This window comes from Octopus sinensis, linkage group LG22, assembly GCF_006345805.1.
Source record: "Octopus sinensis linkage group LG22, ASM634580v1, whole genome shotgun sequence".
Lineage (NCBI taxonomy): Eukaryota > Metazoa > Mollusca > Cephalopoda > Octopoda > Octopodidae > Octopus > Octopus sinensis.
The window spans coordinates 26,415,264-26,429,643 of record NC_043018.1 but is presented as its reverse complement, the minus strand read 5'-3'; the positions used below and the strand labels follow the sequence as shown (position 1 = coordinate 26,429,643).

At 37.4% G+C, this 14,380-nt stretch overlaps 1 protein-coding gene across 5 annotated transcripts in view; it reads right to left on the bottom strand.

The window, feature by feature from the left end:
* LOC115223136 (protein unc-13 homolog B-like) overlaps nt 1–14,380 on the bottom strand; it is a 201,774-nt gene that overhangs the window by 126,915 nt on the left and 60,479 nt on the right. For all 5 annotated transcript variants that reach the window (XM_036512227.1, XM_036512231.1, XM_036512228.1 and 2 more), the window contains 2 exons: nt 7,656–7,733; nt 6,176–6,395 (listed from right to left, as the gene is read on the bottom strand). In XM_036512227.1, coding sequence (XP_036368120.1) covers nt 6,176–6,395; nt 7,656–7,733 — 298 coding nt within the window. The remainder of the gene's footprint in view (nt 1–6,175; nt 6,396–7,655; nt 7,734–14,380) is intronic.

Sequence of the window (14,380 nt, the reverse complement as noted above, 5' to 3'; positions counted from 1 at the left end):
TGGCAAAAGATTTCAAGAACAGACTTATTCATCAGAAGAGCGACCAGTTTATCATTGAGAAAGGGCAAGACTGGTAAACTAATTTCTCAACAAAAATAAATAAATAAAAATGTTATCGGAGAGTGGGTCCAAGTTTCATGCCAATGTATGACACCTTGGGGTGTAAGTTACACTTGAAATCTTCAAAGCCACAATCGAACCAATTCTACTATGTGGTTCAGAAACCTGGATGTTATCAAAGAAGCTCGAGAGGCGGTTGGATGGAACTTACACTTGCTTCCTTATGAGAGCTCAAAATCTCTCGTGGAAGCGTCATCCAACCAAAATGCAAATATATGGGAAACTACCACCTTTGTCATCTCTTGTGAAAGGTAGGAGAGTCCAGTTTGCTGGACATTGTTGTAGAGTTGAAAACGAGACAATTTCTACTCTTCTCCTCTAGAAGCCATCTACTCACAATACCAGAGGTCACACACTCTCCTACATAATCTCTGGGGATACAGGCATCCAGCAACAGGACCTCCGTAATGCTATGATGGACCGTGAAGTCTGGCATAGCATGGTAAATTCCATTGTCTCGACCACGGTTGAACAATGATGATGATGATGTGACACCTTGTTTGTGGCTCCTGTTTCAAGAATGCATTCTAAGTGGAATTTTGTCAACAGGAAATGTGTGGATGTCTACTATATACACACATTCACAGACATGCATATATATGAATATATATATATATATATATTATATATATATATATGTGTGTGTGTGTGTGTGTGTGTGTGTAGGTGCAGGTATGGCTGTATGGTAAGAATAAGAAGTTTGCTTCCCAACCACCTGGTTCCAGGTTCAATCCCACTGCATGTCACCTTGGGCATGTGCCTTCTACTGCAGTCTTGGGCTGACCAAAGCCTTATGAGTGGATTTGGTAGATGGAAACTGAAAGCAGCCCATCATGTATAATGCCAACTCTGTAAAGTGGTTGGTGTTAAGAAGAACATCCAGCCATAGGGACCATGCCAAATCAGGCTGGAGTTTGATGCAGCTCCTCAGCTCTGTTCAAACCGTCCGAACCATGGCAGCATGGACAATGGACGTTAAATAATGATGATGACGATTTGAGTGTATTTCTATGTGTCTATGTTTGCCTCCCCCACCACCACCACTTGGTAAATGGTGTTGGTGTGTTGACATCCCCATAACCTAGTGGTTCAGCAAAAGATATCAATAAAATAAGCACTATGCTTTAAAATAGAAAAGTACTGGGGTCGATTTGTTTGATTAAAAATTCTTCAAGGCATACCCCAGCATAGCCAAAAATTCTTCAAGGCGTACCCCAGCATAGCCACAGTCTAACGATGGAAATAAGTGGGAGACAAATGGTAAAAGATATCATCGAAATCTCAAAGCTACAAGATAAGGGTGGTGAGCTGGCAGAATAGTTAGCATGCCATGCAAAATGCTTAGCGGCATTTCATTCGCCTTTATGTTCTGAGTTCAAATTCTGCCGAGGTCGACTTTGCCTTTTGTCCTTTCGGGGTCGATAAATTAAGTACCAGTTACGCACTGGAGTCGATGTAATCGACTTAATCCATTTGTCTGTCCTTGTTTGTCCCCTCTATGTTTAGCCCCTTGTGGGTAGTAAAGAAATAGGTATTTCGTCTGTCTTTATGTTCTGAGTTCAAATTCCGCCGAGGTCGACTTTGCCTTTCGTCCTTTTGGGGTCGATAAATTAAGTACCAGTTACGCACTGGAGTCGATGTAATCGACTTAATCCGTTTGTCTGTCCTTGTTTGTCCCTCTTATGTTTAGCCCCCATGTGGGTAATAAAGAAACAGATAATGCATGATTAATTCAAAACAACGTGAATAAATAAGCGATAGATTTGACAGAGTAATAATTTGAATGCTAAAGGGTTAAGCCTAACAGGCCGTGTCTTATTCACTGTCAGAAACAGGAATATTTTCTCTCTCTCTCACGCCCCCACCTGTCACTATGAAAGTGTGTAGCTTCGATCAACTAAATATTGTTAAAGATAAAATGAATTCCGTTTTGGGGAAGCTTAAGTCTCAATTACGTGTGTAGCACTTAAAATTATCTACAGCTGTATTTGTTAAAGGCGATATTTTAAACAATATTCCAGTAAATGAAATCAATAATAATGATTAGTTCAATGTATTTTGGAAAAGTTATTCAGAGCTATATGCACCATATGCTTCGAGCATGTTCGCACGCACAGCAAGATTCCCTGACACAGTTACGGCCACAGATATATAGCAACATACACTCACACACAGACACACACACACATACCCTCACACAGACAGAGTCACATACTCCCACATGGACACACCCGTATATCATCACACAGACACAGATACCCCTCCTCCCACACGAACAGTCACATACCCTCACACACACACACAGCCACATACCCTCACATGGACACAACCATATACCCACACCAGGATATAGCCACATACCTATTTCTTTATTACCCCCAAGGGGCTAAACATAGAGGGGACAAACAAGGACAGACATAGGTATTAAGTCAATTACATCGACCCCAGTGCGTAACTGGTACTTAATTTATCGACCCCGAAAGGATGAAAGGCAAAGTCGACCTCGGCGGAATTTGAACTCACAACATAACGGCAGACGAAATACCGCTAAGCATTTCGCCCAACCCTCACAGTCACACATCCTCACAGACAGTCACATACCCTTACAGACATAACTACATACCTTCTTGCACACACACACACAGCCACATACTCTCATACAGAGATAGCCACACACCCTCACACACATAGCCATACATCTTACATGCACAGAGCCACACATCTTACACACACACACCCACACACCCTCATCCTCACATGGACACAACTGTATACCCACACACATATATAGCCACATACCCTCACACAGACGTAGACACACACCCTCACACCAAGCCACACAGCCTCACAGGCAGTCACATTACATTCACAGACATAGCTACATACCCTCACACACATACATACACACAGCCACATACTCTCACACAGATTGCCACACACCTTCACAGTCACACATACCCCCCCCCACACACAGCCTCACATATAGCCACACACTCTCACACACACAGTCACACACCTCCACACACACAGCCACGCACCCCAACAGATGATCACATGCCCCCTCACAAACATAACTACATACTCACACACACAGCTACACACCCTCACACAGACACCTCCCCACACACCCTCACAAAGATATAGTGACACACCCTCACATGGACATATCTACCTATCTTTCACCACATTCAGTAGCAACTTTCCTTTTGATACTACTGAAAGTATGTGGAGGCACAATGGCCCACTGGTTAGGGCAGCAGACTTGCAGTCGTGGGATCACGGTTTCGATTCCCAGACCGAGTGCTATGAGTGTTTATTGAGCGAAAACACCTAAAGCTCCACAAGGCCCTGACAAGGAAGTGGTGGCGAACCCTGCTGTACTCTTTCACCACAACTTCCTCTCTCTCTTTCTTCCTGTTCCTGTTGTATTTCAAAGGGCCAGCCTTGTCACACACTATCTCATGCTGAATCTCCCCAAGAACTACGTTAAGGGTACACATATCTGTGGAGTGCTCAGCCACTTGCACATTAATTTCACGAGCAGGCTGTTCCGTTGATTGGATCAACTGGAACCCTCGTCGTTGTAACCAACGGAGTGCTACAACGACTAAAAGTATGAAATTTCTTTAATAATTTTAATGAAAGCAATTTTTTTTTCCTCGTTAATGATTATGAATATATATACTCTTTTACTCTTTTATTTGTTTCAGTCATTTGACTGTGGCTATGCTGGAGTGCTGCCTTTAGTCGAGCAAATCGACCCCAGGACTTATTCTTTGTAAGCCTAGTACTCATTCTATCGGCCTCTTTTGCTGAACCGCTAAGTTACGGTTATATCCTTATTCTTCGGTAAGTTTATTAAATCTAAACTAGCATAAATCATTTTTATCATAATTTGAGAAATTGATTTTTACTGATAGTGCTGAAATAATATTTTAAAAAGAAAAAAAAAAAGAGAAGAAAGAATTATCATTTTACATTTTAATCAGAGGAGAAAGAGTTTCACCTAACAATCCTTCACAAGTACTCGGTAGGAGGAAGTTAGCCACAGATCAAAGAATTACTTGAGATATTTACAAGAGAGTGGACTCTGCTAAAGACATCCTAGGTAACAGGAGGTGATGTTAAACAGGGAGGGACAAATTAAGCTTGGCCACCGAAAGCAGAGGTAGGGAATCGTTTTATGTTGGAAGGTTGCATTGAAGTTAATGACCATCTATTAAGATGTCATTGGACTTAATAGTCAAGTGGTAAGACCACAGTAATATTAATTGCCATTTCAAAGGACCTCATTGACATTAACATCCATCTGACAAGGTGACAGAGAAGTTAATTGCCATCTGACAAAAATTATACTCCCAGGTACAGGCGTGGCCAAATGGTAAGAAGTTTGCCCCTCAGTCACATGGTTCTGGGTTCAGTCCCACTGCATGGCACCTTGGGCAAATGTCTTCAACTATAACCACAGGTTGACCAAAGCCTTGTGAGTGGATTTGGTCAGCAGAAACTGAAAGAAGCCACCGTATATATATGTGTGTCTCTGTGTTTGTCCCCATTCCACCACTTGACAACCAATGTTGGTTTGTTTACGTCTCCATGACTTTGCAGTTCAGCACAAGGGACTAATAGAATAAGAACCAGGTTTCAAAAAAAATAGGTTCAAGAAATATATTTTACAATTTTATTTACAGTTATACCCTAAATTATGTGAATTATCCTCACCCAAAAGTCATCGATAGAGTGAGGCTTAGTCAAATAAACCATAGTCTTTACATGTCATCGTCATCATTATCATCAGCATCATCAGCATCATTGCCATCATCACCATCACCATCATCATCAAATGTCCATTTTCCATGGCATGAGTCAGACAGTTTGACAGGAGCTGACAAACCAGAAGACTGTACTAAGCTTCTGTGTCTGCTTTGGCATGGTCTTTATGGCTGGATGCTTTTCCTGATGCCAACCAACTTGCAGAGTGGCCTGAATGCGGCGAGCTGGCAGAAACGTTAGCACGCCGGGCGAAATGCTTAGCGGTATTTTGTCTGCCATTACATTGTGAGTTCAAATTCTGCTGAGGTCGACTTTACCTTTCATCCTGGTCCGGGAATAGAACTCACAACTTCATGATTGTAAGCTTGACTCTCTAACCACTGAGCCATGCACTGTCACATATAGATATATATATGTGTGTGTGTGTGTATATATATATGTGTGTGTGTGTGTGTTTCTTTATTACCCACAAGGGGCTAAACATAGAGGGGACAAACAAGGACAGACAAACGGATCAAGTCGATTACATCGACCCCAGTGCGTACCTGGTACTTTATTTATCGACCCTCAAAGGATGAAAAGCAAAGTCAACCTCAGCAGAATTTGAACTTAGAACATAATGGCAGATGAAATACGGCTACGCATTTCGCCCAGCGTGCTAACGATTCTGCCAGCTCACTGCCCTGGGTGTGTGTGTGTGTTTGCCCTTCTTCTGCTTGATAACCAGTGTTGGTTTCCTGACATCCCTGTAACTGAATGGCTCAATAAAAGATGACAGCATCAATACCAGGCTTATAATTTGTTTGACTTAACCCTTGAAGGTGGTGCCCCAGCATGGCTATTGTCCAATGATTAAAACAATAACAGATAGAAAATAGTGTGAACACAATACTTCCATAATGTGAAAGATAGCTTTATATTCAACCACGTACAGATTTCTTCATTGCACCATGTTTTTTTTTAACCCTTTAGCATTTAAACCGGCCATATCCGGCCAAAAGTATTCTGCCTGTTTTATGGTCAAACTGGCCAGATCTGGTCTCTCACACCAACCCTACAATATTGTTTTAAAAATTAACAGCTACCTCATCAAAATCTCATAGCTACAAGATAATGCATGACTAGTTCAAAACAATGTGGATGAAGAAGCATTGATTTTGGCAGAATAATGCGAACACTAAAAGGTTAAAGAAATCTTTAGAAGTTAACGAATAGATTCATGCATGAAAATACATATTGAAAGAAAAGAAAGAAAAACATCTTTTATGTTTTTAATACTCACTTTGTAGGCAATCTGCATTAAGCAGATCTTTGCATTTTTCATGGCATTTCACTCCACATTCTGTGCAACGAACACCCTGCCGTGCTAAACCCCACAACAACCCCTCACATTCAAAACAATATGTAGGGGATGTTGCTGTCCAGACAACAAAGTTATGGGGGGTTGTGCTGGATATGGGATAGATTAAGGCTTGCAGAGTTTTCTTGTAAACATGCATTTTCTAAATAATAAGAAGAAAGAAAGAAAAAAATTAGATAATTAAAAAGAATTTTAATTGGATTTGAAGTATATTTCATGAATAAACAATGAAATAACTTTTAAAATATATTCTAGAGATACATTTAATCACTTACGGCCATATCTGACCCAAATATTCTACCTGTTTTATATTCAAACTAGTCAGATACAACTTCTCACTCCTACCCTACAATGTTATTCTACATGTAAATAATCAGAGCATTGAAATCTTGAATCTATAAAATAATGCATGATTAATAAAAAAACAAAACAATGTGAATAAATAAATATTACATTCCAGAGAATAATCTGAATGCTAAATGGTTTAGAAAGGAAATTTGAATCATGGAAACAGGGTCAGACTAAGGTGGGTTGGTATCAAAAGGGTTGAACAGAAAGATGCAATTGTCAACCAATCACAACTTTTGATACTTCTTACTTGATATATTATTTAAAATAACAAAATTAGAGTGCATTAGTTGGCATAAGTAGGAAAACACCAGACTAAATACATCAGGCTATCTTGTTTGGAATGCTCTATACTTCTGAGTAAGAATTTAAGCTGACCATGTCCAGCCCAAATATTCCACCTGTTTTATGCTCAAAATGGCTAGATCTGGCCTCTCACACCTACCCTACAATGTCATTCTAAAGATATATAGCCACATCAATGAACTCTCAAAGTAATGAGATAGTGCATGATTAATTCAAAACAATGTGAATAAATAATAAGCATGATATTTGACAAAGTAATCCGAATGTTAGACAGGAAGTTTCCACCACGGAACCAGGGTGGGTTGGTGTTAAAAGGGTTGAACAGAAAGATGCAATTGTCAACCAATCACAACTTTCGATATTTCTTACTTGATATATATTATTTGAAATAGCAAAATTAGAGTACATTAGTCGGCATAAGTAGGAAAGCACCAGACTAGATACATCATGCTATCATATTTGGAAAGTTTTACATTTCTGTGCTCAACTGAATATATCTGACCCAAATATACTACCTCTTTAATAAAACTGGCCAGATCCAGCCTCATACACCTACCCTACAATGTCATGCTAAAAATAAATGGTCACATCATTGAATTCTCAAAGCTATGATACAATACATTGTTAATTCTAAATGATATAAATAAATATGTATTACATTTGACAGAGTAAAGCGTATGTTATGAAACAATGTTTAAAATAAATGGATGAAGGAATAAATAAAAGACTGCCTGTCAGGGAAACTTACCAATTCTTCATCATTTAATGACTGGCGAGCAACCATGGCTGATGGAACTCCTGCATTGCGTTTTGACGCAACCATTGTCTGAAATAATATTTCAGAGAATTTAATAACAATTTCAAAATACCATGTTAAAGCAAGATTGTGAATAAAGTGAGATAGTTTCAAAGAATTAATGAGTTCTTTTGGGTTTTTTTTATGAATCTAGCAGTAATAATTAAAATTCATGTCTTTAGAGTGGATGATTAAAAACACAGCTGCATTTGATTATTATTATTATTATTATATTTTTTTGGTGGGGAATAGTGCCTCTTGAAGCACATGAAGCAATGAAACAATAACATGTAAATATTTGGTCGAAAAACCTTTTTGAATAGCAAATGTTGAAGGTTGCTGGGCAGCCAATATTTACATACTATTATTTATAGCTTTATGGGCTCCGAGATCCATTGTTCCAAAAGTAATTATTTCACATTCTCTTGAAAGTTTATAAATTCTTATGATATCAACAACAGCTGTATTTATTTTATTTTATTTTGCAATGACTTTTATGAAGAGTAGAGTTGTCTGGAACATGTTTCCAAGGGGTCAATCACTGGTTCACTGCACACGGCTTTTACAATAGCAAGAATGACAAGGGACCTTGTCTGTACAACACAGACAGATCAAATATGTGTATTACTGGTATATTAGTGTGGGAACGAAATTTGCTCAGGGGGTGCAAACCCAGGTCCATAAATATTTCACAAGCAAGGCTGGTTTTTAAAATCTTTATATCAAAAATGCACCAACATGGACATCTTTCAGTTTCTACTCACAAAGCTTCGGTCAGCTCAAGAGGTATAGCAGAAGAAACTTGCCTAAGGAGACTATAGTAGAAGGAACTTGCCCAGGACCATGTCATTCAGAAGCAAGCTTCTTACCACACAGCTACATCTGTGTCTGTTTCAAATCAATCTAAAAATGTTTGTATGGTTGTTCATTTTGGTGAGGAAGCTTTTCAGAAGGCTATTCAAAGTGTTTTCATCCCCACTCCAAGAATTAAAGCAGGTGTGCTTGCACTCTCTGCACCTCCTGTTCCAGATCCTGTGTACTATTATCACGGATTCCAGTACAAACTGTCACACGGTCATGTCATCAGTGACTAAACTTGCATTCCAACCAGAATTATAAACAAGACCGCTGCAAAAGATGGATAAAACCAGTGTAGGTTCAACAACTACCTACAAATACCATGAGCACCCAGAAATTCCTGGTTGGCGTCTGGACCACTGGGAGTGAGGCACCCCTCAGCTTTTATTAAAATGGGTTTCTAGGAGGTCACTCTGATATAAACCCAGATATGCAGGGAATGGCATTGGGAACTTTGGTGATCTCTTGCTTGCAGTTGACATCATGGCACTCACGCATTCCTGAGCCTGCAACCCAAAATTATAAATATCATTGATCTCTACTATGATATTGAGTACTTATTCTTCTGGCAGTCAACATTAAACACACACACACACACACACACACAGAGATTACATCTAACCTGAAGGACTTTGCTTTTGCTATCCAAGAAGTGGAAATGATCCAACAGATACGAAAATTAATTATATATGTGTATGTGTGTGTGAGAGTGTGTGTGTATAAATGTGTGTGTATATATGTGTATGTGTGTGTGTGTGTGTGTGTGTAAAATAACTAATTAACAAGTAATACATTTTTTTTATTAATTTTAAGAAATAGACTTAAATTCAAATTACATATAAAAAAAAAACACTCCCAAAATAATTATGTTATAAAAGCAATTAATTCAAAGAGTTTTAATTATAACACTGCCTTGTCTCTTGAATCATATTTTCTGCTGATTCAACAAAAGCAGGTTGATCTAGCTTACTTTTTCAGTGTGCTGACACCAAATAAGAGGTCACCATTTGCTTATCATGTCAAATTGTTTTACAAAAACAAAAAAAAAATCATAATTACATTTCTGAGAGATTTTATATACTAACACAGATAACAGTTCAATAATAACAAGGTGAGTATTGATCAGCTAGAAAATGCAATAAAACAAATGCAACTGCTCCATGGAGTTAATTTAGATAAAACGATCCAGCATGTTTGTATTACTTGATCTTTGCGAATATTGATTTTCATGTCAGAAATTTCCTCAAGATGAACCAAGTGGACTAATTGCAATGGAGGCAAGTTATTTACATTGTGCAGTAAAACGTATTTTAAACTTTCCTTTGAACTAGCGATAAATACCCACAACTACTCAGTCGAAAGATATTCACATCCCATTGCTTAAAAAAGAAAAAAATCCTTTTGATGTTATAAGGGTAAATAGAGGAAAAAGAAGAACCCACTACCAAACAGACAACATTTCTTTCAGCTTTAATAAACAGCAAAAAGTATGTTTTGACTATTATTGCTAAATAAAAGTTTTCCTCAAAGTACCAACATCATATATATATATATATATATATATATGCTGCCTTAGATGAAGAGACAGTGATGAGTGAAAATTCTGTAAATAATGATAATTATAAGCTTTAAGCTTATAAACATTCATTGAGCATTGACTAAAGAAAATAGTCTCCTGGGGAATATAAGCCCTCAACGGGAAAAATGTAGGCATTGGCATGCATGGGAATCAAACCCACATCTCTTATATTCGCGATAAGTGTACTAACCAATTACACCAATCTGTCTGTCTATATATATATATATATATATATGTATATATATATATATATGTACGTATATGTATATATATATATATATTGATAAGTGATGGAGCAGTACTACTGATGAGCTTTAATTTCAAGCAAAATTAGCTCGCTGATTTAGTACCCTCACTTGCTATGGGGTGGTTATCTTCCCTGTCAGCACATAGACTTGTGCTGTGTTTATGGCTATAAGGTTTTATTGACTCTTATCTCTAGCAATGTAGGTACTGCAATGCACCCTCAGTCACTATTAGTGACAGCTGAATTCTTTGTTTTTGATTTTATATTGCGTCTAGCCTTTATTAATTTATATATATATATAGGCGCAGGAGTGGCTGTGTGGTAAGTAGCTTGCTAACCAACCACATGGTTCTGTGTTCAGTCCCACTGCGTGGCATCTTGGACAAGTGTCTTCTACTATAGCCCTGGGCCGACCAATGCCTTGTGAGTGGATTTGGTAGACGGAAACTGAAAGAAGCCTGTCGTATATATGTATATATATATATATATATATATATATATATATGTGTGTGTGTGTGGTGTGTGTGTGTGTTTGTGTGTCTGTGTTTGTCCCTCCTAGCATTGCTTGACAACCGATGCTGGTGTGTTTACGCCACCGTCACTTAGCGGTTCGGCAAAAGAGACCGATAGAATAAGTACTGGGCTTACAAAGAATAAGTCCCAGGGTCGATTTGCTCAACTAAAGGCGGTGCTCCAGCATGGCCACAGTCAAATGAATGAAACAAGTAAAAGAGTAAAAGAGTATATATAAATGTGTGTGTGTGTATAAATTCCTGTTTTGTTATTTGCTTTAACAATCTGAGATTTCTTATCAAATCACTTATTTTTTAGTTATTTTACTCTTTCACTTCTTTTGGTGACTGTGGCCAAGCTGGGGCACTGCTTTCATTGGATTAAAAACCCAACCACACTGACACCCGTACTTGCTGCAGTGATGCTACTTATTTTATCGATTTCTACTTATCAATTTGCTAAGTCATACGACATAGAGTGATGCAACATAAACAACATAGGGATATTAAAACTGCAATAAACAAAGACACAGACAAGTATGCACAGATGCACGTATGTAAGCTTGTGTCTGTTTATATGTGCAGCAGTAAAGTGATTGGCAGAGTGAATGAGTCAGTCATAGAAGAGAGAGTGATGATGGTTAGATAGCAACTATCATCACTGATCCTGTTCTGAGCCCTGATAACATAGCCAAAGGAGGAATTACAACCGTGTTTCGTGGTCTGCTACCACAACAGCTCCTTTATAGGATCCAGTTAGCTCAAGACATCGTCAGGAGAAACCACATCCCATTTCAGCCCCTACTTCTCTACTGTTTTGACGTGGCGGGGCACCTCCTTTCGGAAGTGTCTTCAGCTCTGGTGTTGGGTGCATGTCTTCTTTCTTCTGTTCCCTGGCCTCTTCAATGTATCGTCAGCGAGTGTCAGCCGGTGACTGACTGACTTCCAAAAATATTGCCAATTTTATCTGGGATCAGATTTTTTGTGCCCACTTCCTAGGGGGCTGGGCAGATAAAATACTGCGTTTGTAAATGACAAGGATATAGATGAAGCACAGGTATCAAGGACTGGATGGAGGGGACCCTGCTGGGCTCTACAGCTGTATCATGAAACTGATGGTCCAAGTTCCAGTGTTTCTAATCCTGGGTGAGTCCATAGCTAACCTATCATTTATTTGTTTTAAATCTAAGTAAAAAACAGAAATGCTAAAGTAGCAAACTGTTTGGTTATATACAGCAATACAGGTTAACAGGTTGTTCCTTCTCGAGCCATGCCTGGCTCATAAGGGCCGGTTTCCCAGTTTCTGAGCGTATAGGTTCCCAACCTGGATGGAACACCGGTCCGTCGCAGGTGAGCTGCAAGATGCAGGAGGAAAGAATGAGAAAAAATTGTGGTGAAAGAGTCAGCAGAAGTTTTGACATTATCTTCTGCCAGAGCTGCGTGGAGCTTAGGTGTCTCGCCCATAAACACACACATCGCCCAGTCTGAGATTCGAACCCGCGATCCCTCGACCGCAAATATGCTGCTCTAACCACTAGGCCATGTGCCTCCACATATACAGCAATAACAAGTGATGGAACCTTGTGAGGTTATATTCACAGACCACATAACTCCAAACTATTTTACGTGCTTTGAAAGCGCAATGAAACATGACAGCTCATTATGATATGACCTTTGGAACCAGCATCTCTGAAATTTGTCAAGGAACAATTGTTACCCTTTAGTCAGCCAGAACAAAACTTGGCACTGGAACTAGTTTTAAGTGTTTAAAATGGAAAAAAAAAAGGAAATTTTAGAAAAAATATCACCCAAAATACTTTCTTATCATGAATTTCAAAGAACATGTAAAGTTGTGTTGCAGTAATAAATTAAAATGATCAAAGAGATGTATAAATATACATAATAGTATGTATATATATATATATACATATATATATACATATATATATACACATATATTGTATGTGTGTGTGTGTGTGTGTGGTGTGTTTATATGCATATACAAGTATGTGTGTGTGAACAGAAAATAAATGAAGAGGGAGAGTTGTTGGCTCAACACACAGACAGACAGATAGACAGACATTTAGTTAACTGGATTCTGCATACTTCACATCTACCAAATTTCATTAAAATCGCTTCAGTTGGCCCAGTGGCGATGACTGAAGAGACTTGCTCAAGGTGTTGTGCAGCGGGATGATTGGTCTTGGAACTACATTGTTAGGAAATGGCTGTTAATGACACAGTCATGCCTGCGGCAGTTACGTTGATTATAAGTTGATAGAATGAGCATAAAAATTAATTGGAAAGTTATTTTGGGTTAGAAACTGTCAATTTAATTTAGAGACAGTATGATAGTTGACAAATTAATTCTCCTTTGAGAATGTTCGTTAGTTAGGTTGTTTCAAAATTGGAACTCTATATAGAGACGTCTCTTTGAATTGTCAAAAATTGGAAATTGATATTAATATGTTACAAAGACAGTATTATCTACTAAAGCTTTTTATCAAACTACAGCTTTGAATAATCAAATGCTGTGTAAATAAATATATACAATATAATCAATACATATTAATTACCTCGTTATTAAGGAATACTAAATACCAAAGTTATCTGAGAGTTATATAAAAAAAAAAATTGAAACCTAAAGAAATGATTTTAAGGAGGTAGGAGAAGGAATACCAAAAAATGTACAAGATTTATTTCAATGAAAATCTATAATGGGCTTTTGTTTGAGTATATAAATAAAATATATTTGAAAGCCATTGAATAAAAGATAAATAAAAAGGTACTTAAATGAAACTTAATATTTTCTTTCTATAAATTTTTATTACTTAGATACTGAAAAAATAGATAATCATAAATCCAAATGAGTTTCTTTTGTTTTATAAATGTTCCTTCCCATACCTGTAAAGCTACATACAGCCTTAGCTGGACAATATTTTTTAACAAACAATAAATCAATATTATATTTGACAATTAAATAAAAGAATCAATTTCTCAAAACCCTTGTGTGATATTTTCTATTTTTACCTTGAGATTACAAACAAACGAAGAAAATAAGAAAATTTCTAAGAAAAAGAAAACGACAAAAAAAAAGAAAAAAAAAACAATGAAAGAAAATTGATGGGAAATTGAATGTACAAGAGAAAAAATTCTGAAAGAAACATTAAAATATAATTGTGCATTAACTGAAGTGCATAAATCTTTTATTAAGGTGTTTCAAGGGAAACAAAAATATAAATAAAATTAGGCTCTAAAAAAAACATTCCGTGTGTATAAAATCCTGGTTAAGTTAAAATTGCTACACTCTATGTGACAGCATGCTAAAACAGAGATTGTCAAAAATCTCTGAGAGATAAATGTGTGGCATATAAAAAAATAAGATCACATAAAAAATACAATATACATTCACATAAAAAAATAATAAAATTTATTATTATTATTGTTGTTATTTTCTTTTCTTATTTTTTTCATTATTCAT